General features: G+C 42.8%; 1 protein-coding gene and 1 non-coding gene across 2 annotated transcripts in view; both read left to right on the top strand.

The window, feature by feature from the left end:
- The first annotated feature begins 266 nt into the window (after positions 1 to 266).
- The window catches only part of EIF3A (eukaryotic translation initiation factor 3 subunit A), a 36,294-nt gene continuing 19,707 nt past the window's right edge, over positions 267 to 16,853 (top strand). The window contains 11 exon segments of the mRNA XM_030485791.1: positions 267 to 439; positions 4,569 to 4,759; positions 4,958 to 5,094; positions 8,152 to 8,315; positions 9,614 to 9,813; positions 11,320 to 11,528; positions 12,882 to 13,053; positions 14,056 to 14,160; positions 14,651 to 14,749; positions 15,453 to 15,569; positions 16,496 to 16,681. Coding sequence (XP_030341651.1) covers positions 391 to 439; positions 4,569 to 4,759; positions 4,958 to 5,094; positions 8,152 to 8,315; positions 9,614 to 9,813; positions 11,320 to 11,528; positions 12,882 to 13,053; positions 14,056 to 14,160; positions 14,651 to 14,749; positions 15,453 to 15,569; positions 16,496 to 16,681 — 1,629 coding nt within the window. The 5' untranslated portion in view covers positions 267 to 390.
- On the top strand, positions 15,118 to 15,250 carry LOC115609156. Its single transcript, XR_003991767.1, has one exon. It is a non-coding gene; the product is annotated as a small nucleolar RNA SNORA19 (small nucleolar RNA).

Below are 16,853 nucleotides of genomic sequence, written 5' to 3'. Positions count from 1 at the left end.
CGAGGACGCGGCTCGCTGCCTGCGCTGCGAGCGCACACTGCCGGGAAGAAAACCTTCTTCTGCATCGAATCACTGAGTTAACCCCCAGCACGGGACGCCGCCGGGGCACCAACAGCGGAAGCCAGGGGCTCACGGCGCGCCGCGGAGCTCGGACCGGCGCCGGGCTCACCACCCGGACCCACACGTTCGGGGCCGGCATCTCCCACCCACCGCGGCCCTGCCCGCCCCGCGCTCCCCGGCCCCGCCCGCGCGCCGGGAGGGGTTTCCGCTTCCGCCGGCGTCAGCGCGCGCGGGCGCGGGGCCGCCCTCCCTTTCCGGCCTCGCAGGCTGCCTGGCTGGAGCACGGAGCGAGCCGCCGCCGCCGCCCTGTGAGGAGAGGCCGCCGCCATCATGCCGGTGTACTTCCAGCGGCCAGAGAATGCCCTTAAGCGGGCGAACGGTCAGTGCGGGCCGCCCCTCACACCACCACCACCACCGGTATCCTGCCGCCGGTTCGCTTCCCGCTTCCCCCCGCCCTGGCGGGCAGCGTGCGCCGCTCGTCCGCCCGCGGCCGCGCCCGCCCCCAGAGCCCCTCCGCCGGCCCCGCGCCTCCCCGGCGCTGGGGAGAGCCCGCCCGCGGGCGGCGCGGCGCCGCCCTGCCGCGGGGAAAGGGCCGAGGCCTGCCGGCGTCGGCCGCACCGCATGGCGGAGGCGAGGCCCCGGCGGCCGCGGGGAGCGGGCCCGGCTCCGCCTCCCTCTCCCCGGCGGGGCCCCCGGGTCGCCCGCGGGGGCAGGCTCTGGGTGAAGGGGTGGAAGCGGCGGCGGCGGGGTTTGTGTGCCGAGGGCAGCGCGGCCCGGCCTCCGCGGCGCCTCAGCCTGCGGCCCTGTGGGAGCCCTCCGGCCTGGGAAGGGGCTCGCTGCTGGCCCGGGGCTTGGGGTGAGGTGTCCGGCCCGCATCTTGCAGCCGATCCGGGATCATTTCAAAACCGGGTCAGGTGCCGGGCGGGATCTGTTTTATCCTGCGGACTTCGTGTTTAGGAGTCCCAGCCTTCATGTGACTCTGGTGAGAATGTAAATGATTAAACTCCTTAAACATTGCGCAGGCTGATGCATAAGTTTGCCCAGGAATAGAAACCAAAGAGGACAGTGCTGTAGATATCTCTCACAGACTGCCATATACAAAGCTGGACTGGTTATATTTATCAGCTCTCTCAAGCTAAATACAAGGCTTTGACAGTTTTGTTTTTTTTTATAGTATCCTATTTTAAGCACTTAGCAAGACCATTTAGACCCTTAATTGTCCCAGGGCTGATTGCAGGATGACACTTGAAGACATCCAGAAATTACGGATGATGGATGGGTCTCGAAATGACAGCTGAAGAGGCTGTGTAGTCTGGGGACTGTACATAATTGAAGTACTATGTATTTTAACTAGAAAATGTTAAATGAATTACTGCACATCCTCAAGATTTCCAACCTAAAACTCATTGTAAAAATCATTCCACAAAGATAAAAAGGTCAAAGATAAAATCAGCTTCAGTCAACTTCCAAGCATGAAGTTACTGGGAACAATGCAGATATTATATATATGTGCAAAGTATATAAACTTTATTAAACTTCCGAATTCTTGGGTAGAGTAAGTGGTACTTGGTGAGCCAGTCACATTGCTGGAATATTGACCTTAAGCTGTTTAAATATGACATTTTATTGTTGCTTTGCTGGTATTGGAGACCAGCTTTAAATTCACATCCCTATTCTGACAAACTGAAGGGGTAGAGTAGAAGTGAAGGATTGGAACTGAAGGGAGCGTTCTCTGGACAAACCTTGGCAATCCTGACTTGACAGTGTCAAGCCTTGCAAACCCATTCTCACCATGGCCAGGTATAACAGATGGTGAGAAGTTGTACCTAAGGCAGATGATATGTTGCAGGAAGCAGTTTAATGTTAAACTGACACGTCAAATTGGAGCATTTGGTGAGTTTTCAGAGTTTCAGTGGTTGTGTTTTATAGGTAAGGTTTAGGTGCGCATTTAGGAGCACTTTATGCTTCAGGTTCTCAGTGTCCTCAACATACATAACAGATGTTTGGAAATAAGAAGAGCTTGAATGATTGTAGGTATGTAAAGATGCATAAGAAAGGCTGATTTTCCTTAGAAATGGTAAATGTAGGTCAAAGCCAACCCTTAAAGGGCTGGAGCAGCTTTGGAGCCAGGCTGAGAGAGCTGGGCTGGTTCAGCCTGGAGAAGAGAAGGCTCCTTAAGGGGAGACCTGAGAGCAGCTCCAGTGCCTAAAGGGGCTACAAGAAACCTGGAGAGGGGCTTTGGGCAAGGGCCCGTAGGGACAGGCCAAGGGGAATGGCTTTAACCTGCCAGAGGGGAGATTGAGATGAGCTCTGAGGCAGAAGTTCTTCCCTGTGAGGGTGCTGAGGCGCTGGCACAGGGTGCCCAGAGAAGCTGTGGCTGCCCCATCCCTGGCAGTGTTCAAGGCCAGGTTGGACCCAGGGGCTTGGAGCAACCTGCTCTAGTGGAAGGTGTCCCTGCCCATGGCAGGGGGTTGGAACTGGATGAGCTTTAAGGTCCCTTCTAACCCAAACCATTCTAGGATTCCTAGCTATTGTTAATACTTGGCATTGCTTTGTAGTCAAGGATGTAATGCAACTTTTGAGAGTGTTATATTATTGCAGATAAGAGCTTGCTGTCTTTCAGAGATATTAAATGATGACATCTTTGTCACCTTCTGTAACAATGTACATTTTCTCACATAGAAAATTTAGCTTAATTTGGGGTCTTCAGGTAGCAGCAGGTGAGTTGTCAATGTGCATTAGCTAGTTCTTGTCCACTCAGAGCTTCAGTTAGTGTTTTTGAATACCTTTTAGCATTTTAAGTGGTATAACAGAATGTAATTCTAACAACTGTTCAAGGCTAAGGCTTTGCATTTGATCTGTTACAAATCTTAGTTGCCATAACTTAAAGCTCTTACTGCAAGGCATGGTGTATTTGACTCTTCAGGTTCACTTTGTATGTGCTTTTACTACAGTGGCTGTTAAATTAGCCTTAATTACGTGACTGACTTGTAAGAACTTGCTTGCCCAGAGTTAATGAGAAGTTTCAGAGCAAGACAAATGAATTTTGTGCTTTGTCCAGTTGTTATTGCCCACTGAGAGCTGTGGTTGGAGCAGCCTGGCCTGGCACTGGCATTGGTGCCAGGTGAAACTTGCTTTTCAAGTTTATTTTCATAAGTGAAAAATGGTAAAGCTGAACAGTAATTGTCTCCAAAGCAGCACTGAGATAGAATAACAGTGTAAATTATGGGATGGAGCATAACTTTATTAATATTCCCTTGATGTGTAAAAAAATTACTGCTGAATACTGGGACCTCAATTAGATCCGAATGTAACACTGTTTTTGCTGGAAAGGAACTTGCTCTTCTTATGCAAGCTCATTATTTATATAAACTCAGCTCTGAATACACACTGTTGTGATCCTGAAATGAAAACTGTGCTGCTGCTTTCAAAATACATCTTTTAGCCATGTTTAGCTTCGATTCTGAGATGCCAAAGCTCAGAAGCTCTGTCTGATGTCTGAGCACCTAGAGCAGGCCCCTGCTTTAATCCCTGCTGCCATCATTTCTTTAGGAATGTAGTGATTTCCAAAGTACTTCACAGGGAGTTCTGACTCCACCCCTCAGCCTGTAAGAGCACACGTTTCCTTTTACCTATACTCGACTTCTCTTTATCTTTTAAAGCTGTTTGCTTCCCGTTCTGGGTGTTCTTTGACTTGACTTGTTAAGAGTAAGTTCTGTGCAGTGCCTGTGTGTATACAGGTAGCTGGCTATGCTGCTTCAACATTTGCTGGTGGATGGTTTGCTGTCTTGTACTGAGCAGAGTGTGTGGTATATCATAGATGGGAGTTGCTGTGATGCTGAGCGATGCTGTTGGTACCAGCAGCTGCTTAGGGAATGAGTAAATGGGACACTGCTTTCAGCAGCAGGGCTTTAAAAGACGTCTGACCCTTTAATTGGGCTGTAACAGCTTTTAGTAGAACTGCTCTAGAAACTGAATCTCTAAACCACTCTGATGGTCTAGAGATGGTTCTAAAACCAGGAAAAAAATGGAACAGTGTTTCTGAGTCAAGTTTGTTTCCTTCTTTTTCCTCCTTTTTTTTCTTCCTGGCCAGGACTTTTTTTTTAAGTCATTCACCGGATGGTTTGCATCTTGTTGAATGACATTGGTAGGTCCTGTACTACAAGCCTCGTGGTGTGTGTTCCTTGTCCTTCTTGATGTAACTAGCTTGAAAACTGGATGTGTGTACTTGATTAATATGTATAAGGTGCCCATAAAGCGTCCATCACACCTTGATGCATGGAGACATCTCTGCTATCCTGAAATCTTCATGTTAATGGCATTCATTTGCCAGTTATGTCATTTAAAGCCTGACACTGCAGTTGCCTCTGCTACCAGTTTTGTTATGGACAAATAAACCATTAATGAACTTTGGTTAGAGTTGATTAAATTCTTTGAAGTTTACGCTGTTAAGCATAACATACATCTTCTGGTTTCCAAGTCTCTCACTAACTGGTTTTTACTTCCAGAATTCCTTGAGGTTGGCAAAAAGCAACCTGCCCTTGATGTTCTCTATGATGTTATGAAAAGCAAAAAACACCGAACATGGCAGAAAATCCACGAGCCGATTATGCTGAAGTACCTGGAGCTCTGTGTGGATCTCCGCAAGAGCCACCTGGCAAAAGAAGGGCTCTACCAGTACAAGAACATTTGCCAGCAGGTATGGCTTCTATTTATTTATCATTGTATTTGTAGCAAGCGTGGTATGTGTCAGCTGATAGGATCTAAAAGTGACTGACTGGTTTTGAGTTAGAACTAATCTGACTTTCAGACGTTCCTGGGTTTGTAGCATTTATGTTTTAGTATTTGCTGCCTGTTGTGGGTGGAAACATCTTCCTATTTTCTGCCTTTGATGTAGGTGAACATCAAATCTTTGGAAGATGTTGTTCGAGCCTATTTAAAATTAGCTGAAGAAAAAACAGAAGCAGCTAAGGAAGAATCCCAGCAGATGGTACTGGACATAGAAGACTTAGATAATATTCAGACTCCAGAAAGGTAGGCGGCCTGTCTTCAAAATGTAGCAATTCACAGGAAAGCATCCTTGTTTTCATGAAGGCTGTTGGCAGTTTTGAAATATAAAGCTGGTGGATTTGAAATGGAATACAAGTGGTGTTCCAGAGGTTCTGAAGGTAGGAAAACGAGGAATTTTGCATTGAACAAAATCCCACGTCCAAGTAAAGAAAAACAAAGAAATTAAGGAGTAAAGAACAGAAAATGTAGATACAGTAGGAGCAGTTCTGGGAGTCGGGTCTGGCTTTCTGAGGTCTGCTCAGATGTGCATCTGTAGTGGTATTGGAGAGTTTGTTACTGAAAGCTGCTCATTGCCAATTGAGGTACAAACACTATTAATTATATTAGACTAATTTAATTCCTCTATCTGATAACCTCCAGTCTTTCTGACCACATTGTGCATGTGCAAACACAAGGGAATGTTTCTTTATACTTGCTTGGGTAACTGATAGTAGAAGAAAGGGCATAAAAAGTAAATTCAGAGTTATAATTAATTGGATGGATAATGAGAAAGTAGAAAGAATGGAAGAAGGGTCAATGCACACGTCTGCTTTAGGCTGTGTGTAGACCTTCACTGGCATGTGGTGCCACGTTAGGATGAAACTAGTCTCCAGCTCTACGAGAAGACACTATTCTGTTGTCAGAATGGTGTGTGAGAGAACTTCCTAATGTGCTTCAAGCAAAGTGAGTTTAGTTCCACTTGCATGTTTGTGTTCTTCACATGAACCTGTTGATTTAGGGAATGCTCACGTTAACTCCAGTAGTGCAGCTATGTATGTGGTGACATCCGTGGAAGAGGGTGACAAGGTGGGGATGAAGAAATGTTTCAAAGCATTCCAGCTGAGCTTGGAAGAAGCCATCTGCCCGTATCCTTTAAGAGAAATTAAAAAGTGTAGGGAATAGATTTCCTTAAGTCAACCCAAATTAAAGCTTGCAGAAAAAATAGCTGAAGGATCTTCAGCCATAAGTGGAGAAATGCAGGGAAAATGGTGGTAAAATTCTGAGGGGGTGGGTTGAGATTAGCTACCTAGTGTGCTCTGAAGATTAAAGCAGTACTTTGCTACTGATTTTTGTAAGGTTATTGATTCAGGAATAAGGAGATAGGGTATTTCCCATCCACTCAAAACCTGAGGTGGATGGAAAAGTCAGCCTTCTCTTTATGTTGGATAACAGCATCATTTCTGTCCCAGAGTTTTAAAAATACCAGGAGATATTTTGGGTACTAAAGCTCTGCAGACACCCATCTGAGCAGACAGCCTGTTTTCTCATCATCCATATGTAGGACTGAGTAGTGGTCCGATCAGTTGCTGATGTTTTTCTTATCTTGGTTGTGGTAACATTCGAGTCTTTAGTATGAGTTTTGAAGGAAGAAAGTAGTGCATGGATTTAAAAATTGGATCACATTCACAGCTTTGCCAAAGGGTACGTAGCATCTGATTCTGTTAGAATTTAATGTTTTAGATTCAAGAAATGCCAGATATCAGAAATCCAATCTTGGGAAAAGTAAAGCTGTTGGTACCATACCAGAAGGGATGTTTGCAGTTGCATTGTAAGGGGACTAAAACATTGCCCAGTGAGAAACTGGTGACATGTAATGATGAAAGGAGATGGGAAGCAAGAGTAAAGTTAGTGGGAATTCTTTCAATTCAAAATCTTGGCACAGAAACTGAAAAAGCCAAAGTTGTATCTAGTGATGATGGCAAATTGGAAGAAGTTGTCAAAGTAGAGGACATTTAGTCTTGTGTAGGCGACTGTGAGGAACAGAGTTATGTTAGTGAAGTAATACTCAGAAAGGCGTGGAGTAGAAAGCTGCCGATTTCCATGGGGCTCTGGTAGGAGTTGGGAACTCATTGGCTGCAAAGAAAGGAAAATGTTACAGACCTTTTCTTCAGCCTTCAGCAGTTGCTCCAGGATGGCAGTGGCAGTAGTGTTATTTCCAGTACCTGAACAGTCTTTGTGACAGAGGAATCCCACTGATAGACATTGATGATTGACTGACCTCTCTTTTCATTGTTCTCTTTTCTGTAACTGAGGACTAGAAAATGTGTCTTTCCAGTCACGCTTCTTTGTCTGAAGCACCACAGTTTCTGTAGTGATTTTTAGGTCCTGTTTTCTACACTTACACTTCTATGCTGGGTTCACTGCTTGATCTGTAGGAGAAGGCACTGGTGAAATGTCACTTTTCATATCGTATGTAGTGCTAGTGCTCAAGGAAGTGAATTAGAGCTGGAAGCAGTGTAGTAGAAGAGAGTTACAGGAGTAGAGATTTTCTATTAGAAGCATAGTTCAAAAAGGATTTTACAAATGAAGGGAAGAGGATTCATTTTGAGTTTGTCATGTTGGGTGGTCTGGTGAGCAGAAAGGGATCATGTAGGCCATAGCACTGAATTTGTGTCAGTGTCTCAGGAATCCTTTCCAAGCTTGTATTTCTGTGAACGAGGGAATGCAGCTGTGGCCACTAAATGCAAGATTATCATATCTTATTTCTGGCGTCTTTAAGCATCTTTTTCATGTCAGAATTTTTAAGGGATTTGATACTTTAATGTAGGTATTCTAGGTTTTGTTGCCTGCAGGTCATAAGGCACACAATGCTTTGATGTCTTATGTTAACAAGAAATGAGCTCTCTCTGGCAGCATTGCTGATGACAGAAAGGAAGCTTCAGCAAGTTGGAAAGTGTCTGAGGAGACAGTGATCCTTGAATCTAAGAGAGTGATACTGAAAATCCTGGAGTTAGTGTCCTTCAGCTTGCGCGAGCGAGGGATACAAAAGCACCATGTGTCTCTTACCTCTGGAGCTTGTACATGTCAGTCATACATGCAGGTGCCAGAGTTTAACACCTAACAGCAGGAAAAGTTATCTACGTGCTTTAAAGGAGAAGGGAGAAATCTGAGGGACCAATTTGAAAACAATAAATAGACTGTTCAGCAGAATTAGTTGTTCAGATTTGTCCAGTCTCACCTTGGATCTTGGTAAGAAAAATTGATGAGAATTGTGGAGAATAAACCACTTTTTTCCCCTTTACCTCCTTGCCCCAACTGTAGTGTTCTTTTGAGTGCTGTGAGTGGAGAAGACACTCAGGATCGTACAGACCGCCTGCTTTTGACACCCTGGGTTAAATTTCTATGGGAATCATATAGACAATGTTTGGATCTTCTCCGAAATAATTCTCGAGTGGAACGCCTGTACCATGATATCGCACAGCAAGGTAAGTCACAAGATGGAAATGTAGAACGAGATGGAGGACTTCTATATTTCATCCTGTAAGACTAGAAAATGAATGGTTATTTCTATTTGGATATTGGAAATAGGTTAATCTCTTAAGTCTGTATATGTACACACATACTGCTCTTAAAATTACATAGGTTCCTTAAAATCCCTCAGGTTTCTGGACACACTTGTAACAGAAATCACAAAGAAAGTTGTTCTTTTTTTCCTGGACATACTGAGAATATGGGAATTACTGGGGCTGTGTCTTTATTTTTTCTAACTTTCTGATCAAAATGAGTCACGTTTTCACTTTGTTATCCAGAATGGCAAATGTGTCTTCCATTAATGTGTTCTGTGTCAGGTACCTTGCAGAGTGAATGCACACAAAGGGGTACTTCTGCGTAAAATCATGATGCACTTTCAATTTTAACACAGATGTAACTTAGGAAAATACTATGCAGAAGTTAATGGGACAAATTCTTGTCTCATTTTTATCTGGCATTCTGCAAAAATTGCCTTTAGAAGAATGGATATTTCCATGTTCATCTTTAAGGTGAGAAATGAGCAGAAGAGTGTTTTCCTTTGTACATACCACTTAGGGCTTTGAAAAAAAGACTCTTAGATTTTTAACTCTGGATCCAAACTGTGCAAGTACCTTAGGAAGGACGACTGAGATGAGTTCTAGGTGCTTTAGTGTATTCAAGTCTTTGTGCTGCAGTGTTGAGACTTCTTTTTGTGCCTGTTTCTGGTAGAGATACCTTAGAATATTCAGAGGGAGAATGGCAAAGTAAAAACATTTTTGAGAGGAGCTACAGGATCAAAGACAGTTTTGGTTTTCCTGTGTCATTTCCAGTCATTTGAAAACTTCATTTACCTTCTTTAGATGACTTGAGAATTGTTTTCCCTACATTTTACAAAGCCAAAAGCTGAATCCGTGCCATTCACAGAGTTTTATTTGCACTTAATTCAAAACAAGAGCTAGAATCCCTGCTTAAAACAGAACATTTTAAAGAGACTCAGAGTATTCCCTTTGCTCTTTAAGGTTAATTATGTAGAAGCACCTTCATTTTTTCAGGTCAAATGGAAGTGCTCTGCATTGTCACTAACTCATTGTGTGTGACAGATTGCATCTTCTTTGATACGTTTTTGGATGGTAAATGAAGATTGTTCAAATGTAGTGCTTTACATACTTGAATCCAATTCAGAAGTACCCCAGAACCACTATTTAAGGTCCTTTCCAACCCTAACCGTTCTATGATTACTGAGCATGCTTATTTTATATTGTTCACTTTGCAGCTTTCAAGTTCTGCCTGCAGTACACACGCAAAGCTGAGTTCCGCAAACTCTGCGATAACCTGCGGATGCACCTGGGGCAGATCCAGCGCCACCATAACCAAAGCACAGCAATCAACCTCAACAATCCTGACAGCCAGTCCATGCACCTGGAGACCAGGCTGGTGCAGCTTGACAGTGCTATCAGCATGGAGCTGTGGCAGGTATGCAGCAGGGCTCCTCTAATCACACTCTGGGCTACAGCCTTTCCAGAATCTGTTGCACACAGTTCATGTTTCATGGTGTATACTCCAAGGTAAAGACAGGATAAAAGCTAAAGACTGAAGTTTTAGTATCTAGAATGTGGTACTACATGCATATTGAATACTTAGTCTGATTTACTTGCAGTATTGTGTGCAGTTCTGGTGTCCTCAACATAAGAAGGACATGGAGCTGTTGGAGCAAGTCCAGAGGAAGCCACGAGGATGATCAGGGGCTGGAGCACCTCCTGTATGAAGACAGGCTGAGAAAGTTGGGGCTGGAGAAGAGAAGCTGCGTGGAGACCTCAGAGCAGCTTCCAGTATCTGAAGGGGGCCTACAAGGATGCTGGAGAGGGACTCTTCATCAGGGGCTGTAGCAATAGCACAAGGGGTGATGAGTTTAAACTGAAACAGGGGAAGTTCAGGTTAGATATAAGGAAGAAGTTCTTTACTGTGAGGGTGGTGAAGCATTGGCACAGGTTGCCCAGAGAAGTGGTAAATGCTCCATCCCTGCCAGTGTTCAAGGCCAGGTTGGTCAGAGCCTTGGGTGACATGGTCTAGTGTGAAGCATCCCTCCCCATGGCAGGGGGTTGGAACTGGATGATCTTAAGGTCCTTTCCAACCCAAACCATCCTGTGAATCTATGTTCCTGCATAGCATTTCAAACCAAGCTTCTGCTGGTAGTAGTAAATGTTAAAGTAGCTGAAGTCACTTTGAGTTGTGAAAGTGAGAAGTTGGTGATGACACCTTTCACCTCTGCCATCCTGCATTCTTACAGCCTCCATCACTGGGAGGTGGCTGGTAGACATTAAAGCCTGCTATTAGGCTGGGGCTCCAGCATTGCTGCTTGAATTATGTTAACTGTCCAGCCAGGGAGAACTCTATCAAAGCAAATTATTCAAAGGTGCTTTGCTTCATCAATCTTTCTAATGAGAAATTCCTTAAAAAGCCAAAGGTTGTCTTTTTTTTGAGTTTGTGAATTTGAAGGATGTTCTCTGTTGTCTTGTTTCCAGATGAGGTATGCAAGTAATTACATGTGAGGCATTTACAAGTCTATCTGTATCCTTAGGGAAATTATACCCATTTTTGATCACAAAAATGATTATGAAAAATCACAAACCCAGTAAATAGTAGAATTGATATAATAGTAGAATTGTTGTTATTCTGGTTTGGGTTCCCTTCTCTCCCCCTTGGTTTGCGGCTTGAAAATCTGAAAGAAACCAGTTTTCAATAGATTACACTAACTAATTGTTAACTACCAAATGCTAAGCGGATAGTGAATGGATTTGTAGTGTGTCCAAAGCATTTCTTTATTAGGAAAGAAGTATTTCATTTCATGTAGCTGAAGATTATAGCTTTCAGTGGTATTAAATATATTACAACCTGTAGTGAATGTATATTTTCCCCATTTTTGAGTGTTGCAAACAACTTCCTTAAAGTAGTGTATTTGTTGTTTGGCTTTTTACTTAGGAAGCTTTCAAAGCAGTGGAGGATATTCATGGGCTGTTCGCACTGTCTAAGAAACCACCCAAACCACAACTGATGGCAAATTACTATCACAAAGTTTCAACTGTCTTCTGGAAATCAGGAAATGCTCTTTTCCATGCGTCCACACTTCACCGGCTTTACCACTTATCAAGAGAAATGCGAAAGAATCTCACACAAGAGGAGATGCAGAGGTGGGGAAAAATAGTTCGTGTGATCTTCCTTTCTGTTTTTAGCCACATAAGTTCAAAGATAAACTGACCTGCACCCCAAAAGAAGGTGATGACATGTATGGCTGTGAGCAGCTCTGCTTAAAGCGGCCAGTGGTAATTGCCTCTAAAGAACCCTGGAGCAAGAAGGACATTTAACAAAGCTGTGAGGGTGCTGAGGCACTGGAACAGGTTGCCCAAAGAAGTGGTAAATGCTCCATCCCTGACAGTGTTCAAGGCCAGGTTGGACAGAGCCTTGGGTGACATGGTCTAGTGTGAGGTGTCCCTGCCCGTGGCAGGGGGTTGGAACTGGATGATCTTAAGGTCCTTTCCAACCCAAACCATTCTATGATTCTGTGAAACTACGGTGTAAATAATGTAAGCATCAGGATCAGCTGGTTAAGCTTCTTTCTCTGTTACTGACTGGGAAGCTAAGCAAGTTAGTAAGGATCTGTGTTTTGCTTCCTTTTTCTCTTCCGAGTGGTGGTATTCACTTCACAGGATTTCATTATAACTAGTATAAACTTTTCCTTATATGAAAGTCTGTATAGCCAAATGGCCTTTTACTTTCTGGTAACAAGCATGACACTGACAAGGCTTTTGAGGCATGCAGAATCATTGACTGCATTAACCTCTGAAGTTCATGTACAGAACCTTTGTAGAATCAATCTGGTGGGAATAAATACTCTGTGGAAATTCTTTGATTCTTGTTCATCTGGGTGCTAAGGTCAGAATTTAGATATTTCATGTCATTTATATTGTTACATCCCTGGCAGTGTTCAAGGCCAGGTTGGACACAGGGGCTTGGAGCAACCTGCTCTAGTGGAAGGTGTCCCTGCCTGTGGCAGGGGGCTGGAACTGGATGAGCTTTAAGGTCCCTTCCAACACAAACCATTCTAGGATTCTGTGATGAAAATGTACATCTGGCTTGCACAGTAAATTGTGAAAATTGATGCAATCAATATGACTGATATGGATTTGCAGCTAAAATAAGTTTTTAAAGGTGCTGCTTTCTGATGATTTAATTATTTTATATAGTATTTTGGTATTTACAGAGGTGGCTTAAGTTTCTTTATCATTTCTGTGTATATATACATGTAAGCATGAAATATATACGTGTATTTAAGTAATGGAAAGGTGTTATCAAAGTCTTTCCCCTGGTTACTGATGGACACTGCATTCTGTACTCTTATTGCACAGTGTCTTCTCTGTTACTGCTGGTGTTTTTATATAGTGCATCATCAGTGCTACTCATTCCTCCTCTTGAATTGGCACATCTATGAAAAGGAATTAGTGTTCTCTTGCAGCTCATCTTTTGTGGTTATACTTTGTCAACAGGATGTCTACTCGAGTCCTTTTGGCCACTCTGTCCATTCCTATCACTCCTGAGAGAACAGACATTGCCCGTCTTCTGGATATGGACGGGATCATCGTGGAGAAACAGCGACGGCTGGCAACCCTCTTGGGTCTTCAGGCCCCACCTACCCGTGGCAGTCTCATTAATGATATGGTGAGTAGTGGTGTTCAGATGAGCAGCTTTGAACCATTGGTGCCTCTTCTTTTCCTTCTAGAACACTCTGCTTAGTTCTGGGACAGCAGTTTGAGTTAAAACAGCTCTATCGTTAATTGTATGACTTAATGTGTAGTGTTAACATTTCAGATTCACACAAAGGACGGTTTGGAAATGGCAGCAATAACAGGAGGCCTGAATGCTTGTGTGCACTAAGGAGTCAGATTCAGTATCATCCTTTATGTCTCCCAAGCAACAAATGTTGCTTTGAAACTCTGGGGGTTCTGAAAGGGCTGTGAGCTAGAACTTTGGGGGGGGTTTCCCTACTCTAAGGTGTGTAATTAACTGAACCAAGTTCTAAATGTATTTTGTATAAGCCCAGGTCAGATATTAAATAGCAGACTGTAAGGACTTGAGTGATTATGAAAACTTCCTTGTGTTTAATGTGAGGGGAGGCTGGATTTAATCTTCCTTCCAACCTTCGTAAACAAATCAGGCATTCAGTTACAGTCAGGTATCTTCAGAGGATGTTGAATTTCTTGCAGTCATTTGCATGCATGCCTATAACTTACATTCAAGGTTCATTTTACAGTTTACATTAATTCTTCTTGTACTTCTGGAGTTTGCTTTAAAACCACAATTTAAAGCTTCAGGAGTTTCCTCATGAACTGAGATGTGTGGGTTTAGTTTGGATGTGGGCCTGTATCTGTGTAGTAGGGCCATGTCTTAGAAACAGCTGCTAAGTTGAGGGTGGTACTTTGGTCTGAATATTTATCTTGGTTATATGGTTTTTGTCTACTTTTCCTTTTTAACTACAGTTAAGTGGTGTAGTTATTGCCACTGCCATTAAGAATGGTGTAATGAAAAAAAAGTAGACTCCTGTATTAAAAGGTACATGTGCTACCTATTTAACTTCTTAAATATAAAATTTTTAAAGCATAACTATTTGTTAAAATTGTATTTATTGAGCTCTTTGGGTTTTTTTGTTGTTGTTGACTGTAGGTAAGGTTCAACGTGGTGCAATATGTTGTTCCAGAAGTGAAAGAACTTTACAATTGGCTTGAAGTAGACTTCCACCCGCTCAAGTTGTGCAGCCGTGTCAGCAAGGTAAGTTTTGTAGCTCTGTGTATATAGTAATTGCTCTTGACTAATACTGATTTGTGGAGGAGGGTTGGTGGGAAGTGGAAAAACACACCAATGACTGTTCTTACTATTAAAATGTAGATTATTGAGAGGTAGAATAATGTGATGTTGATGGGGTTAATGTAAATCCTGCAATTGCTGAAGCACATCACATTCTTTGTCTTTGATAGTGGGAACAAAGAGACTTGAGGTGCTAAAAAGAACCTGAAGGTAAATTAGCAGCGTGGTAAATGTTGCCACTACTGTCAGTCGCCTTCATACAAAATATGTCAGGTATCCATTATAAAGTGTTATGATCAAAAGATAGACTTCAGAAAACAATGTAGTAGCTGGACAGAGGTGCTGTTGTTTCATGAGCTGTAAAACTTAAGTATTTAAGAACCATGCTTTGTATTTTACTGTTGAAGTTTGTAAGGGTTGATGCAGATAGAGTAACTTTGCAGAATTTTGATAGGTTCTGAACTGGGTGAAGGACCAAGCTGAGAAGGAACCTGAACTGCAGCTCTATGTGCCTCACCTGCAAAACAATACCATCCTTCGCCTTCTGCAGCAGGTATGAGTAAAGAAAATGTATGTTCATAAGTACAGAGAAGTTAGAAAATGCCTTGGAAGAACATCAAGTTGGAAACTTCCATGCTGAAGTAAAGTTTTTTCCACCAAAGAGAAGCCCATTGTGATTTCAAAATACCTTTTTGGGGCATATAACTTATATCTTCAGATTTGTACATTATTCAGGTACAACTGTAGTAGCTATACTTAATAGTGGTTGCATACAGTGGTGTAATCTCTTGCCTAGATTTTCTTCATTATGGATCTGTGAGCTCTTATTTAAGGTAATCCATCATTTCTTAAAACTATTTTTTGGAGTAAGCTCTGGGTGGGATGTATCAGTGGGGTTTTTGTGTCTTGGTGTTGTATCAAATGCACATTTCATTGACCTGCTTTCGTTACAAGTGATGAGCAGTGTTATTTCTGGTGTGCTAAAGAACCAGTTGAAGGCTAATTAGCAGCATAGCTGTACATAGCTACTGCTGCCAGTCTCCTTCATACAAAGAAACCATTCAGAATAGCTTTGAATCTTAGCTTAAGTTTGACTACAGCACAGAAGTAAAATCCTCAGAGAGTAGCTGCAGTTGTATTACTACGTATACATTAATTTCTGACAATTTAGTAAGCTTTAGAGCTTATACAACAACTTTCATTCCTGATCTCTTTTTCACTGAAGGAAAACACCTAATATTTGTGTTCACCTTCAGGTGGCCCAGATTTATCAAAGCATTGAATTTTCTCGCCTGGCTACCCTGGTTCCTTTTGTTGATGCTTTCCAGCTGGAACGCAATATCGTTGATGCAGCCAGACATTGTGACTTACAGGTAAGTGCTTCTGTGACATGATGTGTGGATCCATGTGTATTACACTGCATGAAGACTATCTGGTTGACATTGAACCCAAGGAAGACAATTGGTTCTGATAAACGGAGATAAACTAGAGTAAAAAGTGACAACATAGTAAGAACTGATGATTATTTACAGTTTGGTGTCTGTTTTTGATTTAGGTCAACAACCAGTAATGTAAGTCCAGTAGAAGTAAAAAGTTGAAATGGAATTCACTGAAACTTGCCCCGTGAGCCCCAGTCATTGAGTCCAGCATATCCTGAAGCAAGTCTAAAAAACAGGGATGCAAATTTCTGGCTATGCCGCATTAGTTGTGCAAGGCTGAAGAGTTGAGCAGTTACTAATGCGGTTTTTTATCTAACCAAGTGACTGAATGAAACCACCAGTGTCTGAAATGTGCACTGATGGCTAGGATATTTCAGCAATCTTCAATTGAAGATTGCCTTGTTGGTAAAGTTGTCTATTAAAAGAATGACAGCCTGTAAGGAAATGTTTAAGCTGGTCATGAGATACAAATAGTTTTTAGTTGAGGTTGCTTAGAATTTATCCCTTGAGGTTTTTAGATAAAGCTGAGTTAATTTGTTTTGGTGAACACACAGTTTTGGCTTATATTTTAGATGTGTTGATATTGTCTGTGTTAAAGTCAGGATTCTTGTTTGGTGTATCATTAATGTGGAGGAAGAGGCAAGAATTTGTCTTGCAGTGCTCTCGTTTCATAGAACCATTAGAAGTTCAGCCTCTTCCAGTGATGTTTTTTGTTTGTGTGGGTTTTTTTGTATAAACCATGGAAATCAAACCTTTAGTCAGGGTAATTTCTGTTTAGAGCTTCTGTTGACTCACATTGGTCATAGGCAGAACAACAGAGAAATTGTTTAATACAATCCTTCCTGGTTTTTCCCCCAAAGGTTCGCCTTGATCATACCACCCGGACCCTGAGTTTTGGCTCAGATCTGAATTACAGCACTAGAGAAGATGCTCCGCTAGGCCCTCAGCTACAAAGCATGCCTTCTGAGCAGATCAGGAATCAGTTGACTGCTATGTCCTCAGCTCTGGCTAAGGCTCTTGCAGTCATTAAGCCTCCTCACTTACTGGTAAGTCACTTTAAGTCTTCTGCAGCAGAGACAGGTTCTGACATTTCCCCCATGTGGGTTGTGTGATGTTTATCTGTTACCCTTATGCAGCCTTCTGCTTGTCTGATCAACTGCTCCTTCCAGTACTGTTCTCAGTGCAGTGGTGATCAGTATTGATACTGCTGTCCTCTCC

The sequence above is a fragment of the Strigops habroptila genome, chromosome 5, assembly GCF_004027225.2.
Source record: "Strigops habroptila isolate Jane chromosome 5, bStrHab1.2.pri, whole genome shotgun sequence".
NCBI lineage: Eukaryota > Metazoa > Chordata > Aves > Psittaciformes > Psittacidae > Strigops > Strigops habroptila.
This window is presented reverse-complemented; position numbering and strand designations above follow the sequence as displayed.